General features: G+C 49.6%; 3 protein-coding genes across 3 annotated transcripts; 1 reads left to right on the top strand and 2 right to left on the bottom strand.

Annotated features, from left to right (window-relative positions):
• Positions 1–355: 355 nt before the first annotated feature.
• EV420DRAFT_1520156 (Alpha/Beta hydrolase protein) lies at positions 356–1,461 on the bottom strand. The gene is made up of 3 exons (XM_060472145.1): positions 1,272–1,461; positions 1,031–1,223; positions 356–977 (listed from the first exon to the last, which is right to left on the bottom strand). The coding sequence occupies exons 1-3, from the start codon at positions 1,415–1,417 to the stop codon at positions 597–599; spliced, it is 720 nt and encodes a 239-aa protein (XP_060335115.1). The 5' UTR covers positions 1,418–1,461; the 3' UTR covers positions 356–596.
• On the bottom strand, positions 1,462–3,924 carry EV420DRAFT_1520151 (catalase-like domain-containing protein). Its single transcript, XM_060472144.1, has 10 exons — positions 3,645–3,924; positions 3,530–3,588; positions 3,150–3,479; positions 2,923–3,102; positions 2,754–2,867; positions 2,555–2,704; positions 2,134–2,500; positions 1,935–2,060; positions 1,847–1,884; positions 1,462–1,792 (listed from the first exon to the last, which is right to left on the bottom strand). Exons 1-10 carry the CDS (start codon positions 3,799–3,801, stop codon positions 1,625–1,627), a joined length of 1,689 nt encoding a protein of 562 aa, XP_060335114.1. The 5' UTR covers positions 3,802–3,924; the 3' UTR covers positions 1,462–1,624.
• Positions 3,925–7,236: 3,312 nt separating this feature from the next.
• Positions 7,237–14,280, top strand: EV420DRAFT_1520112 (polyketide synthase). The gene is made up of 10 exons (XM_060472143.1): positions 7,237–8,006; positions 8,061–8,708; positions 8,769–9,093; positions 9,153–9,337; positions 9,391–10,005; positions 10,141–10,349; positions 10,381–10,626; positions 10,675–13,508; positions 13,560–14,005; positions 14,058–14,280. Exons 1-10 carry the CDS (start codon positions 7,353–7,355, stop codon positions 14,112–14,114), a joined length of 6,219 nt encoding a protein of 2,072 aa, XP_060335113.1. The 5' UTR covers positions 7,237–7,352; the 3' UTR covers positions 14,115–14,280.
• The last annotated feature ends 77 nt before the right edge of the window (positions 14,281–14,357 follow it).

Below are 14,357 nucleotides of genomic sequence, written 5' to 3'. Positions count from 1 at the left end.
AATCCTCTGAGTCCTGTAGAGCACAAGACGGTCAAAAGGAAAGGTCGTGACGTTTAGAAAAAGAAGAACGAAAAGGAACTGATGGTATACGGATGGGTGTTGCACGTAACGACGTCGCTTTGCCCTAGTCGGGTTTATCCGCGGTATCGCCGCCGCAGGCCGGTGGTTATGACGACATTCAACAAGTCTGTTCCACATGGTTCGTGGGTAGCTTGAAGGTCTTCATAGTTCATGCATTCTCAAGATATAGGATATAATGACAGAGTCGAACATGTTTCTACTTTAGAGTTTGAACAGAAACTGAGGTCATGCCTTCGAAGAACCGAATGTCGGCCTTCAGATGATGAATGTAAATGGGCTCATCATTCGATATCCAGGTCTAGTTCTGATGATTTTTAAATAAGTAATCAAAATCAGCTGAACTCGTTACACAAGAATGTATTGAAGATATGGCTCATGACAATCCTCGTAAGATATAATAAGAGGATGCTTTTAAGTCTTACACTTGTATAGACAGCCGCTATAATAGCGCATTGATTTACTGGTGAGCAGCCGTGGATAGGATTCAGATTCCGACCTACTCAAACTTACGGAATTTACTGTCGCCCCTGCAACCATCGCTCCACCGCAGCAGTAAGGACACGTTCATCCCGGCCTCTCCAGAAATGTGAAGCACCATCAACGCGAACAATCTCTAAACGTTGGGCATCGGTTCCAGTTAACGTCCGCAATTCCTCAGTCCAGCGCTCGTACTTTGAGGCACTGGTAAAGTCGTCTTGATCTCCGAATACAACAAGTGCACGAGCTTCTGGACTGGAGAGAAGATCCTTCAAGGCTGAATCATATGTACTGGAACGGAAAGCTGTCAGCCACCCTCTGGGCCCGAGTGGATAAGACAAAAGGATGTGAGAAACTTTGGTTGAGGTTGAGGGTAGTGTGGGATGCAGAGAGGCAATGAGCGAGCCATGAGAATAACCCTGTGATGAAATTCAACTCTGTATAAGTGATGTACTTTAGATTCAGCTCATACCACAATGACGAGGGATTTGATATTCCCAACGGTTCCAAGCGCCCATTGCACGAGTGCTCTTAGGTCCTCTCCTTCACTTAAACCGGTCAATGACGGCCAGCCTGAAGACTTGCCGACTCCTCGAGAGTTGTAGCGCAAGAGATAATAATGAGACCTGTGCGCTTCAAAGACATCCATCAACAAGGATACGACTCTTCCTAAGGAAGTTAGCCTAGATTTGTTAGTTTGAAATGCAACATACGGATCCTGCATACAGCCTCCTAGCCACGGCCATGGATGAAGGAATATCGCCAAATTATTTCCACCATTAGCGTGGCTTGGACCGGTACCTGACGGCGATGTCAACTCAGCCTCCACAGTTATCCCAGTTGACAAGTTAATGCGCATTCGGAATGGTTTAAAGGCGATAAAAGCGTGTATTAGGTGGCTGGATGAAGGAACAAAGAAAAGCCCTAAAAGTCGGAGAATGCCGTACCCGGCCCTATCGGTCCGTATTCAAAACGTAAGTAGCAATACTGTAACCTGACTATCCAAACATCCGCGCTTATAATAACGCGAAACATATTTTCTCCAAGTCCCAGAAAAGTATCTCCATCAGTCTCTGTAATAATCGTCATATGATATCTCCTGGAGGCTGGAGGTCCCTTCTGTTGCCGTCATATTAACGGAATACCCAATATAGGCTCTGAATTTTACGGCTTCGGAGACATTCTTGACCACTAAAGGGTCCACGGGGGGAAGGCCAAGAGCACTTGCAACACTCTACACAAGAACAAATGATGAGCATTTCAAAATCTTCACGAACCAAACACCCACATCTCCAAGTGTCTTGTTAACGGCGGTGAAAATGGAAACTAGTGGAGTGTCAAGATGATGGGAGTGATAATGGAAATAGCACACGAACTTTGTCTGTTCGCTATCGTAACGTTCTTAATGTTGGCCATGTGTGCTGCTAGGTTCCCAACAGTGGCAGCACGTTGCGTATCATTCCAGATGTATGCCCAAAGACCCCGAGGCTGCTCCAAATCGACTATTAGCAGACACAAGAAGACAATAACATGAGCCTGCCGCTGTAAGGAGACATAAGATGACGAAACACTCACGTTCGGTGAATTGGCTAAGATCACGATATGCTGCACCAACGAAATTCTCGTGATTTCGCCTGCGTTCATAATCGCAACTCTCTCCTCCCGTGCAGCCCTCTCCATAGATCCATCCGGGGTTCTCCTGGTATGTCAAGGGTTGTATGCTGCTTTGGTAGTTAGGTCTGCTGCCTTGATTGAAGATCGTTCCCCATCCGTCCCGCTGGAAATTCGCCGGTACAAAGAGTGGGCAGTTGACTGGAAGCTGTTCGAAGTTTGGCCCGAGACGATGCCGTGCTGTGTCTGGGTATGAGAACATACGTGCCTGTAGAACAGGGTCTGCCGACGGCTCAATGTATGGGATCATATTCGACGGTGCGAAGGAAAGCTAGAAATAGGTCAGAACCCGAAGATTGGGTCAGATGGTGGCAAAACTGAATACCTGTTCGATCTCTGCGAAATAGTTCTCAGGATTCCTGTTGAGAACTAGCTTTCCAACTTCCTGGAAAGGATATATGGCCTGCGGCCACACCTTGGTCAGGTCGAGGATGTTGTAACGGAACCCCTCGGCTTGTTCGGGGGTCATGGTTTGCTGAGGAGATTTGAACAAAACCAAGAAGGGTATAGAGTGAACTGCTTACAATGTATACGGTGTATGTGGGATAGTCACCGGCTTCAATCGCCTCAAAGAGTAGCTGTGTACCGTAATCAGGGTTACTCCCTGCCAAATTCCCTGCAGTAACTCTGTCGAGGGTCTACAAATGCATGAGCTTGAAACGCGAAATCCCTTATCCAGCATGTCGCATTCACCTTAAATCCGGTGTCCCTGAGGATCGATGTCTTCACATAATAGAAAGTACCATCCGACTTTGTCCACTTATAGGTATGCCCCGAATATCCATGCATATTGTGGAAGCCGTCCGGGGTCCCCCGGTCAGAGAACAAATACATGACCTGGAGAATAGACTCGGGGTTTAGAGATAGATAATCCTGATCTTGCATCAGAACGGGAACAATCTGGGAATGAAACGGCGCACCCAAAACATGTCAGCATCTTTCAGATGTGTTTGGGGGTTCCGTTTTTGTGTGTGAATAAAATGAGGGAACTTAGCGCCATCCCTGATGAAGAAGACAGGTGTATCATTGAATACCCAATCCCAGTTGCCTTCATCGGTCCGGATCTTTGTGGAAAATCCACGGGGATCTCGAGCGGTGTCTGCGCTGCCGACTTCGCCGCCGACAGTGGAGAAACGTACTGTGACATTGGCTCGCGTTCCGGGGGTTGAAAGAAATTTGCTCGACGTGACGTTGCTCATGTCGTGCGTTACCTCGAAGTACCCGTGTGCGCCTGCACCCTTAGCATGGACCTAGGATCCGGTTAGTCCATCGCGTTAGAACGCCGTACAAGCGAACTCACGACGCGCTCTGGAATGCGTTCACGGTCGAAGTGGGCGAGCAGATCGATAGAGGCAAAATCTAGCAGCATATTTTTGGTCAGCTGAGGGAGACGTAACGACGATCAATATAGTGACCTTGCAATAACAGTGGCCCACTAGGACCTGCCCGCGACCACGCATACGGCTGGGCTATGGGAGCGCCATTAGAAGCCGCAAAGGTCGTTTCGGTGACGGCTGCACGAGAAAGCAACGGGAGGAGCGCGCCCAGGACAAACAGGCTAAGACCAACCATCCCGAGAAAAATCGAGAGCGAGGAATGAAGAATAACGCCATGTCCTTTATAAGATTGCAACAAGTCACAACCCCTGCTTACTACTAGACGGCTGTTTTTGCCGACTTCCGTAATGGCATTCGTTGTAAGATACTAAACTCATCAAGGAAGCGGGAGAAGCGGAGGCAGGTATTGCATATTGGGAAAAAATACTATGACGATGCTGTTGTTGTAGGGCGGATGATCGAATCTTGACATTCGGAGGCCTCGGAACGACGATCCACGTGGCTCAGGAGGGTTCGCCGTGCATCACGTGTTCGTACTAAGGCTCCAAGCGGCTGCGCAGTCGAAACGGGGTAAGGGAGCATCAGAGAGTATCGACCAATGAGATGTCTAGGATTTCAAAAGCTGGCAATGTAGAACAATGTTCCTATATGTTCGGTAGCAAAAATAACTCGAAAACGCTGGAAAACGCCGCATTTCGTGCCATTCTGATGTCCCCCTCTTCTCCAGGCCAACAGATCATCTTTAACGCGGTTCCGGGTTTATGAACGCATATGGTTGGAACATAATTGAAGTGTGGAGGGACGCTGAAATGCATGAGATGAGCGTCCACTCGCGCGGATCGAAGCTGTTTACCTCGCGTAATATTTAGGTCGATCAGAACGACGAAGCTGACCCCCAGGGGAAATTGAAAGACGAGAAGTCCAGGACGACAATTCTCCGGCTTCCATGATAATGTCCTGATCAAACATAGAGGTACGATCATGCCAAGCATAGGTCCCCAATAAAACGCTCAGTAGCGCTTGAAGTAGTTCTGGAAGACAGAACAATCCATTTTCTTGAGAAAGTTTCGGGGTCATGAGTTGCAAGATGCCAAGAGTGGATACGTACACGAGCTACGCATAAGGTCCTAAGTAGCATGCATGGTTGTATGTTATTCAATTGTCAAGAGCGTAAAGGCGAGCTGTCGGCAAAGCAGCAAATGCGACGGGGCAAAGTTCAGAGATGCCAAATTTTGAGTATTTTTCCCATAACGCCACGGGGGCGACTCACTCTTGAAGAGGGCCAGAAAGATGGTAGCTAGATATAATAAATTGCCTACACAGTTCGAGAACTCACGGCTTTTCTCGGCATCGCGACGACCTGATAGCAGATGTGTTGGCAATATGAATCTTCCCGGCATCTAGAATGAGGGTATCGGAAACGTAGCATGCTCTGTTCCAGACGCCATTCTCCTGGGAGACATCTCTGTGGTCGCTATATCACCGATATGATATGTTTAGCATAGAAGAGTGTCTGCTACCCAGCGTTTTGAAAACAACTGAATGGGTTTCGTTCATCATCTAGATATCACTCTCTAGATAGATTCTCGCAGCCTGCCATTGTTAATATTTTGGGTATGATGATCATGCATTCCTGCGATCACAGGCAATCGAGCTGTCAGAACACCGCCTAGCGAGCCGCCAACAGTTTTCGAATTTTTCATTCAGTAAAAATACGCGGTTTTTACGATGGGCCAATGCTTCAATAATTTAGTGGCAGTGCGCATGCTTGTTGGGAGAAAGGAGAGAAACCCGAGGTTGTCCCACGGTGGAAAGCCATAGCAATATGTGTTCAATGCACGGTGATAACGATACTTTCGCATGATACATAGCCCTACCAACTCGATTGAGTAATAGTACAAACGTTTGAACCGCGTCGCGGAACGCTGCGATGCTCACCTGTTCTGACTATCTAGATCCTAAGCTCTTGACATGGTGAGATGTCGCTGGTCTAAAAATAGCTTCCTGATGTGAGTTATCGTGGCGCTCACCATCTGTGATTTGGATGCGGTGATGACAGAGAAATCACAGTAGGACACTGACTGCATAGCACAATTCGGAGGACTCATTGCTTCTCTCGGGGACGTCGGAGGCCACAGCCTAGGCAGCTGTGCAAGCGTGCCATCTTTTTTTAATACAAAGAGGCGCCCAGGGTGCTGCTTTCTTATCATGCGCCACCGAAAGGTGTTATTCCAAGCGACTTGGATATAGCGCTTATTTCTACCCAATCATATCACCGATATTAGAGAGCAAGGGGAATAAACACACAAATCATGTTTGACACACTACTGTTCTGTCCAAAGTATGAGGCGAGATCAGGGCCACTGGGAAGGTCATTGATCATTTCGATCAGCCAAACCGGTAAGCGAGGTGGGGCGCTTAACTGTTAAACTTCGTAGAAAGGTGAACATAGTAGGAGTCTTCTGAAGACAATTCAGTAGTATAACGGACGGAATACAGATAATTTGTCACCTTTCTAGGGAGGAGATAGTCAAAACATTCGACGGCCTAGGTTTACGGTCCCTGCTAGTCCCTGCTAGAAGAAGTTTTGAATTTCGAATCTTTTTGCCAAGCGCATGAAGAACAGGCAGTTACCTCCATGCTCTTCGGCATCTAGCAGCATTATAAGCTTTCGATAGAATAGTCCGACAGCCATTGCAATCGACACTTATATGAACAAAGTTACAAAGATTAAGATGTATAAGGCACTGTAGCTGTTGCAAAATAGAACTAACCAGAACAGGCGCTTTTATCCGCTTCGGAGGGCCAGAAATGGTTCGGTTAGATGGCGCAAATCGACGCCCGGGGTATTGCGGCAGTTGCGATCAATTCCGACTCTGAAGGCCTGTTCGATGGTGCGACTAGTTCGGCTAGCGGCAAGGAACGAAAAGGACATAGCGGTGGGGTATACCGATCTAGGGTTCAAGGCGGTGATGCATCAAAACATTATATCCACCCCCGCATTCGCGCGCCAATATCCATGCGGCTACAGTGGGGTGACACTGGATTTTTGCCCCGATGAACAAGGGCTAATAGTGCTGCCATCAGAAGATGGATTGACGGATATCAAATTTCGAGGAATTTCAGTGTTATACGAAAACCATTGGCATGCATAACCAGCCTGTCAGAAGAATCGACTGGTCGGGCTCTCCGGTCGAGGCTTGAAGTTGATGATGAAGGATCGACAGATGCACGAAAAAGGCAACGCCTATTTTGACATGGCGTGGGAAACTTTCAGAGTAGACGCGTTTTCTTCAGTCCCAACGACGACCTTCATGACAATCACACAACGTGCCTATGCCAAGCGCGTCTTTTGTCTCTGCGACGCTTCCAGTACGTTTCAAGTGCGCTATTCACGGGTAAATACTTATATACATCTAGGTACCGTCGGAGATATTTGTGGGGTTCGAATTCCGACGTACAGAGCCGCGTAGAATCTCGAAAAAGGGACGCATTCTGGCACGAGAATTCTCTAGCTTGCTCACTGAAGACCGAAGATTATTGCCTGAAACTTGCAGGCGACAGTCGAAGGACGAGGTACGGATATCTTCAGCTGGACGGATCAACGAGGTTACACTCATGAAGCCCCACTCTGATGGCTGTCTATGTGTAACAGCCAAGCTCGGTGATTCAGGCCTTCAGTCGGACTTGCATACATCCGCTTATCTGGTTTTCCTTTTTTAAATCTTCAGCTAATAAAGAGCTTATGTCCTCGCTTCTGGAACCTTCACCATTGCGCCCTTAGACATGGCCTCCACCACCTTTTGTATTGACATTCCTGTCTTTGGTGGTCAAGGCACTGCTGCCGCCAACTCTCCTCAGGCGCGCCAGCAGGCTCTCCTCGACGCCTCTTCTCCCTCAGGCTCCGTTCTCCTTGCTGCATGCCACGCGACCCTCCATGCCGAATTGAAGACGCTTTCTTCGACAGAGCTCTCTCAAGTTAACATCGATCTGTCAGACTTCCAGACGAAAGAGTCCATCCTTGCTCTACCCACCGAACGGTATCTCCATAATGCAGTCATTTCTGGCACAACACTCTTCCTCTTACAGACGCTGCGCTACCTAGCATACATTGACGCCTCAGTTGCTTCCAACGGGTCTCTCACCCCGTTCAGCGACGTTTTGAAATCCAACTCTGTCCATGGTGTCGGCATCCTCGGATTTTCATCAGGGATATTGCCCGCCGCCGTCGTCGCTACCTCGTTTTCCAGTGTCTCTTTCCTCTCTACGGCCGTAGAAGCATATCGCCTGGCCATATGGATTGGTGTACGTGCCCAAATTTTCCGCCGCGCGACACTTTCGGGTCCGTTCCCTGAAGCCATATACTCTTCTCCTTGGAGCCTTGTGTTCCTTGGATTGAGCAAACAAGATGCAGAGGTGGCGATCTCAGATTTTGCAAAGGTCAGATCCTTTGCACTATTTTTAAAAAATTCCCCTTACTGATCATTCAAGCAGACCGTCGCTGAACCATCCCCTCTTTATGTCACAGCAACAATGGATGCTAATTCTGTCACTATATCAGGCCGTCCTGATACACTGTCCGCATTTTCGGAGTATGTTACAGCACACTCGTCCGGAGCTAGTATTGTTGTGCATAAGACGACGCTCGACACCTTGTACCATGCGCCACTTCATGTGGCGGGAGCACGGGATGAGATCCTCGCTGACGTTGTTCGGAGGGGCATTCAATTCCCGCAAATCACAGACATCCATGTTCCCTTCCGGTCCACATTCACAGGGGAGGCATTGAAGAAGGATATGACTGGGTCGCTTGTTGAGCTCGTTGTGGACATGGTCATTTCGCAGCCTGTCAACTGGGACCTAGTGACATCCGGTGCTCTCAGAGACCTTCCTGAGGATGCATCTGTACGCCTGCTTAACGTCGGGCCTGGAACAGGTCTCTGTCGTGGTCTTGAAAGGGTGTTACGCAAAGAACGCGTAAAACTTCTCGATCTTACGGCGTTGGACGCGAAGACCCCGCGTCAATCGAAAGGCAAGCAGGAAGCTATTGCTATCGTTGGAATGGCCGTCAATATGCCGGGAGCTCCCAACGTCTCTAAGCTCTGGGAAGTATTGGAACAAGGTATCAACACGATTAGCGAGGTAGTTAAACTTTGTTTCCATTTTCATCGTCATTCGCTGACATCTGGATGATTCTTTAAGGTCCCAGAGAACCGGTTCAAAGTATCGGACTACAATGAGGCGAAGAATCCGAAGCGGCAGATGAAGGCTCACACCGGTAACTTCATCGAAGGTGCTGATGAATTTGATAACCGGTTCTTCAAGATCAGTCCCAGGGAGGCGAAGAGCATGGATCCTCAACAGCGAGTCCTGCTTCACACCACTTACGAGGCACTGGAAGATGCCGGCTATGTTCCCAATGCGACTCCTTCATTCAATCCAGATACTTTCGGATGTTACATTGGTGTAGCCACCCACGATTATTTGCAGAATCTACGCGACGACATCGACGTGTACTATAGCACTGGTGAGCTTTGTGTCTCACTTGTAGTTTCTGGCCATTATTTGCTTACATCGCGTGAATAGGCACTTTAAAAGCGTTTCTGAGTGGACGTCTGTCTTATTCGATGCAGCTTAGCGGTCCGTCTATCGTCGTAGATACCGCATGCTCGTCATCCGGTGTCGCTGTATATCAAGGAGCGCGTGCGCTCATGAACGGAGACTGCAATGCGGCGATTGTTGGCGGCGTTAATGTGATCGCCAGTCCAGACGTGAGTCATTCTTCTTGTAGTTCTATACTTTAACTCATGTTCTGTGATTCTAGATGTTCCTGGGACTCGATCGAGGCCATTTCCTGAGCCCAACTGGACAATGCAAAGCATTCGATGCATCCGCCGATGGGTATTCCCGAAGTGAAGGTTGCGGGATATTCGTCTTGAAGCGTCTGTCCGACGCTATCGCCGAGAACGACAACATTTGGGGTGTCATCCGAGGCATCGAAGTCAACCAGAGTGGTCTGGCTCACTCGATCACTCATCCTCATGCTCCCACCCAGATCACACTCTTCAAACAGCTGCTGGAGAACACGGGCGTCGACGTAAACCGAATTAATGTTGTCGAAGCTCACGGAACGGGAACTCAAGCTGGAGATCCAAATGAGCTTGAGAGCATCCGTGGTGTATTTGCGCAGAAGCGCGGTGCGAAGAATCCATTGCATATCACGTCCGTGAAGGCAAACATTGGGCATCTGGAGGCGGCATCTGGTGCTGCAGGACTTGCGAAGATACTTCTCATGATGGCGCACCGTACCATCCCCCGTCTTATCTCCCTTCATGATCTAAATCCGCGCATTGCCCCATTAGAATCAGATAACACCATCATCGACAGGGTCCATACTGCTTGGGAGCCTTCTCCCGGCGGTCAGACGAGATTGGCGCATGTTGAATAACTTCGGTGCTGCGGGGTCGAACACTGCCACGTTGGTGGAGGAGTTTGCTCGTCCTTCGCCTGTTCAACTTGAACCTATTCCCTCTCGTCTTCGGTCTGTCTGCAAAGACTGACACCTGCTCTGGAGAAACTCCGAGCAAAGTATATCAGCTGGCTCCAGAGTTCGGAGAGCGCCGACTTCAGACTAGCGGATATCGCTTACACGTCCACGAGTCGTCGCCAGCTTTATGAGCATCGCACTGCTGTGGCTGCCTCTACGAGGGACGAGCTTATTGAGAAACTGCAGAAAGCTAAATCTGTTCAGTCTTCCTCTCAAGATGGAAAGGTCGTTTTCGTGTTCTCTGGACAAGGCGCTCAGTACGTTGAGATGGGGCGTGTCCCTTTACGATTCATCGCCGATCTTCAAATCTCACATTGACGAATGCCATTCATTCCTTACTGCATCCGGATTTTGCGGTGTATTGCCTATCATTGCTCCTGGACCCGACGGCACGGGTTTAACGGAGACGGAAGAATTTGAGGCCTATCAAACGGCTATCTTCGCATTGGAGTATGCGCTTGCTAAACTGTGGATGTCATGGGGCGTGAAACCGACGGCTGTGGTTGGTCACAGGTATGTTAGATTCCATCTCAATGTTTGACAACGCTAATGCTTTCACAGTCTCGGGGAATATGCAGCGCTCGTCATTGCCAATGTCATATCGTTGCGGGGTGCTCTTACCATCATTGCCCACCGTGTGCGTCTTATGGTCACGAAATGCGCGGTCTCGTCAACCAGCATGATTGCCGTCAATCTAGCGCAATCATTACTTCAGGAGATCTTGAAGGCGACCGCTTTCGATAAACTGAGCATTGCGTGCTTCAACAGTCCCGTTGATTGCGTTGTGTCTGGACCATTGGAGCAGCTTCGTGCATTGAAGGAGCACTTGGATGCCGAAGTCCACTGCAAGAACGTTCTTCTGACTGTTCCATTTGGATACCATAGCATGGCGATGGCGCCCATTCTTGACGATCTCGACGCAGTTGCCCTGAACGTGACTCTTAGAGCTCCAACGATCCCCATCATCTCCAATGTCCATGGTGATGTTGTGCACCCTGGTGACGCGTCCGTTTTCGACGCACAGTATTTCTCCAGGCATTGTGCCGAGCCAGTCCAATTCGATCGTGGGATTCACGCGTTGATGGCGCTACCCGAGTGCTCCAAAATTGATGCGTGGCTGGAAATTGGTCCCCATACTACATGCCTCCCGATGATCAAGGCGATCACAGCACCTCTTGGCGCACCTCTACTTCTTGGTTCGATCCGAAAGCAGCAGGACCCGTGGTCAACGCTCACGGCGACTCTGGCTCAGCTCTACCAAGCGAATGTGCCCGTTGCATGGAGAGAGACGTTCTCTCATGTACCTGATGTGTCGTGCATTAGTCTCCCGTCGTATCCCTTTGCGTCGTCGAGATTCTGGGTCACTTTCAAAGAGGAGGCAGCTGTTGAGAAGGTTTCTCGAGTGGAAGTTCCTGCAAAGCGGACTATCTCCAATTCAGCCCTTCTACATGAATGGGTCCAGGAGCCGTCTCCAGCGAACGGGTTTACGTCCATCTTTGAGACGCCTATCAGTCAATTGGCGAGCTCAATTACGGGACATCGGGTTGCAGGGATAGCTTTGTGTCCTGCTTCTGTGTATCTGGAACAGTTGTTTGCTGGCATCGACTTGACTCGTATTCATCTGGGTTCTGAGTCTATTGACAAGCAGGCGATCCTCCGGGCTATCAAGTTCATGCACGGTTTGGTATATGACGAGTCCATCGCACGCGTTGTCGTGACGGTGATCACTTTGACCGGGGACGCAGGCACTTTCAGCGTCAGCTCGCGAGTAGAAGGTTCGAATGAGCAGACCTCGCATGCTCATGGCGAATTCCGTCTCCAGTCTGCAGCTGCCACCCTCACCAAATTCACTCGTGCCCTTCCTACCATCAACCGCCACATCGCTGCGGTCACGAAGCCCGGCTCACAGCAGGAAACGTTCTCGACGAGGACAGTGTACGAGGGATTGTTCCAGCGCGTGGTCGACTATTCCAAGGAGTATCATACCATGCAGTCCCTCACGATCGATGCTAGTCATATGGAAGGATGCGCGCAAGTTCGTCTTCCCCGCGATCACGATAAAGGACCATACGTCGTGCACCCGGTGTTCATGGATACTTTACTTCATGTGGCAGGTTTCGTGGCGAATATGCAGGGTGAACGGAATGACGCGTTTATCTGCACCGAAGTTGGCTCTGTCAAGGTCATTCCTGAATTCATCGATACGAACGCGGAATATGTCGTGTACTGCAGCAACGTGTGGGTGGAGAACGAGGGTGCGATTCTTGCAGAGGCGTGGGCGTGCCAAAAGGGAGAACCTTCTCGGGTTGTGGCCTGTATGAAAGGTATGCAATTCCGGCGGCTTAAACTCAACGCGTTTTCGCGCCTCCTTGCGAGAGCTGCAGGAAAGCCTCTTCAATCGTCCGTGCTCAAACCCTCTCCTAAGCCTGCCGCTCCTGCTGCTGCTCGTCGTCCTACTGTACACCATCACCGTTCTTCCGAGCCGGAGGGGCCTAATGTTGAGTCCACTGTCCTCACAATCGTGGCCGAGACTTGCGACGTCAGCCCTTCCTCCGTTTCCACTACCACAGATCTCGAAGCCATTGGTGTCGACTCCCTCATGTCCATCGAAATCTTTGCACGGCTCCAACAATCCTTCTCAGAGTACAATCTCTCCGCTCACTCTCTGACGTCTTGCCGAACGACTGGGGATATCATTCGTGAAGTCGCGGCTAACCGACCGGCACATGCTACGAGTATCCCGTCGTCTCCGACTATTCGTGTCGCGACCAGTGTTCCGTCATCACCAGCGACGCTCTTCTCGGAAGATCAGCTCCCAGAGCCCACCCAGTTATCCGTCGACGACGAGACCGACATTAAGGGTGTTCTTGCCACGGTTTTGGACATCAGTGTCGATGACATCAAGGATGACATTGACTTTGAGCAACTCGGTTTGGATTCGCTGACCTCGATTGAGGCACTTCATTCGCTGAAGAGTGAGCTGGGACTAGATCTTCCAAGCGATTTCTTCACGACCTGCAATACGGTTCGCTCTGTTCAAGACTACCTACAACGTCATCGTCAGGCGGCGAAGAAGGTGGTGGCGATCTCTGTGTCGAAGAACCTGGATGGCGACAATGCTAGTGCGTCTCACCTTGTCAAGAGTCTACGACTCGAATCCCTTCCATCCTCTATCCAAACCCATTCCGGCAACGGCGCTCTTCCTCTTTTCTTGATCCACGACGGTAGCGGTTTAGTCAATTACTACTCCCGCCTTCAGCCGTTAGCTCGGTCCATCTATGGGATTCACAATCCGCACTTCATTTCATCGCAGCCTTGGGAGAATGTGGTCGAAATGTCCCAGGCGTACGCCAAGGTCATCTCTCAAGTTTCCAAGGGACCACTCTTGCTCGGAGGTAAGCTTCTCTCCTCTTTTCCTTGGTCATAATCTCATTTTTTCTTCACAGGATGGTCGTTCGGTGGTGTGGCTGCCTATGAGACCGCTCTTCAACTCCAGAAACAAGGCATCATTGTGAAGGGCATCCTTCTCATCGACTCTCCCAACCCCATCAACCACGTCCCTCTTTCGAAAGACCTGATCGCTGCCGCAGTGCAACTCGATTCTCGGAGCAGTGCCTCTGAAGTCGGCCAGCTAGTCAAGAAGCAGTTTGCCATGAACGCTGCGATACTTAAGGATTACGACCCTCGCGCGACACAGGGCGTATGCCCTCCTATTGTCCTGCTCCGATCCAGTGAAGGCTTCAATCCCGAGGGAGTCGCTGATGTTCCGAGATGGCTTGCTGACCGGAGCGACGCGAAGAATGCTACGGTTGGTTGGGATACGCTGACTCCTTCCTCCGTGAAGGTGTTTGACATCCCTGGGAACCACTTCCAACCGTTTAACACTGCTAATGTGGGCTTCTTTTGACTGCCGCTGTTGCTCTTACTAACTGCTTCATCGACAGATTGCTTCTGTTTCTTCCAAAATGGCTGATGCGTGTCGATACCTGGAGGGCGTATGAGGATTAATGGGCATTCTATATGTATTGTTAGATTAGTTATTAGACGTTAGAGTTGTGTACACAATATTTTATGCAATCATTTCAATGCAATTTCAAAGAGATTCAATTCAGCCCGAACATGCACTTTATCTCAGGATTTACAAAGTTTACAGTTCACAGTTTAGGAAAATTCTATTGACGATCGGTCTGAAACAACTCAGCCTCACCATTAACCTCCATGCCTAAAGCTCCTGTTTTTGATGT

Source organism: Desarmillaria tabescens (genome assembly GCF_030435595.1).
Source record: "Desarmillaria tabescens strain CCBAS 213 chromosome Unknown EV420scaffold_7, whole genome shotgun sequence".
Classification (NCBI taxonomy): domain Eukaryota; kingdom Fungi; phylum Basidiomycota; class Agaricomycetes; order Agaricales; family Physalacriaceae; genus Desarmillaria; species Desarmillaria tabescens.
The sequence above is the reverse complement of the archived record's forward strand: the minus strand, read 5'-3'. Positions and strand labels throughout refer to the sequence as shown.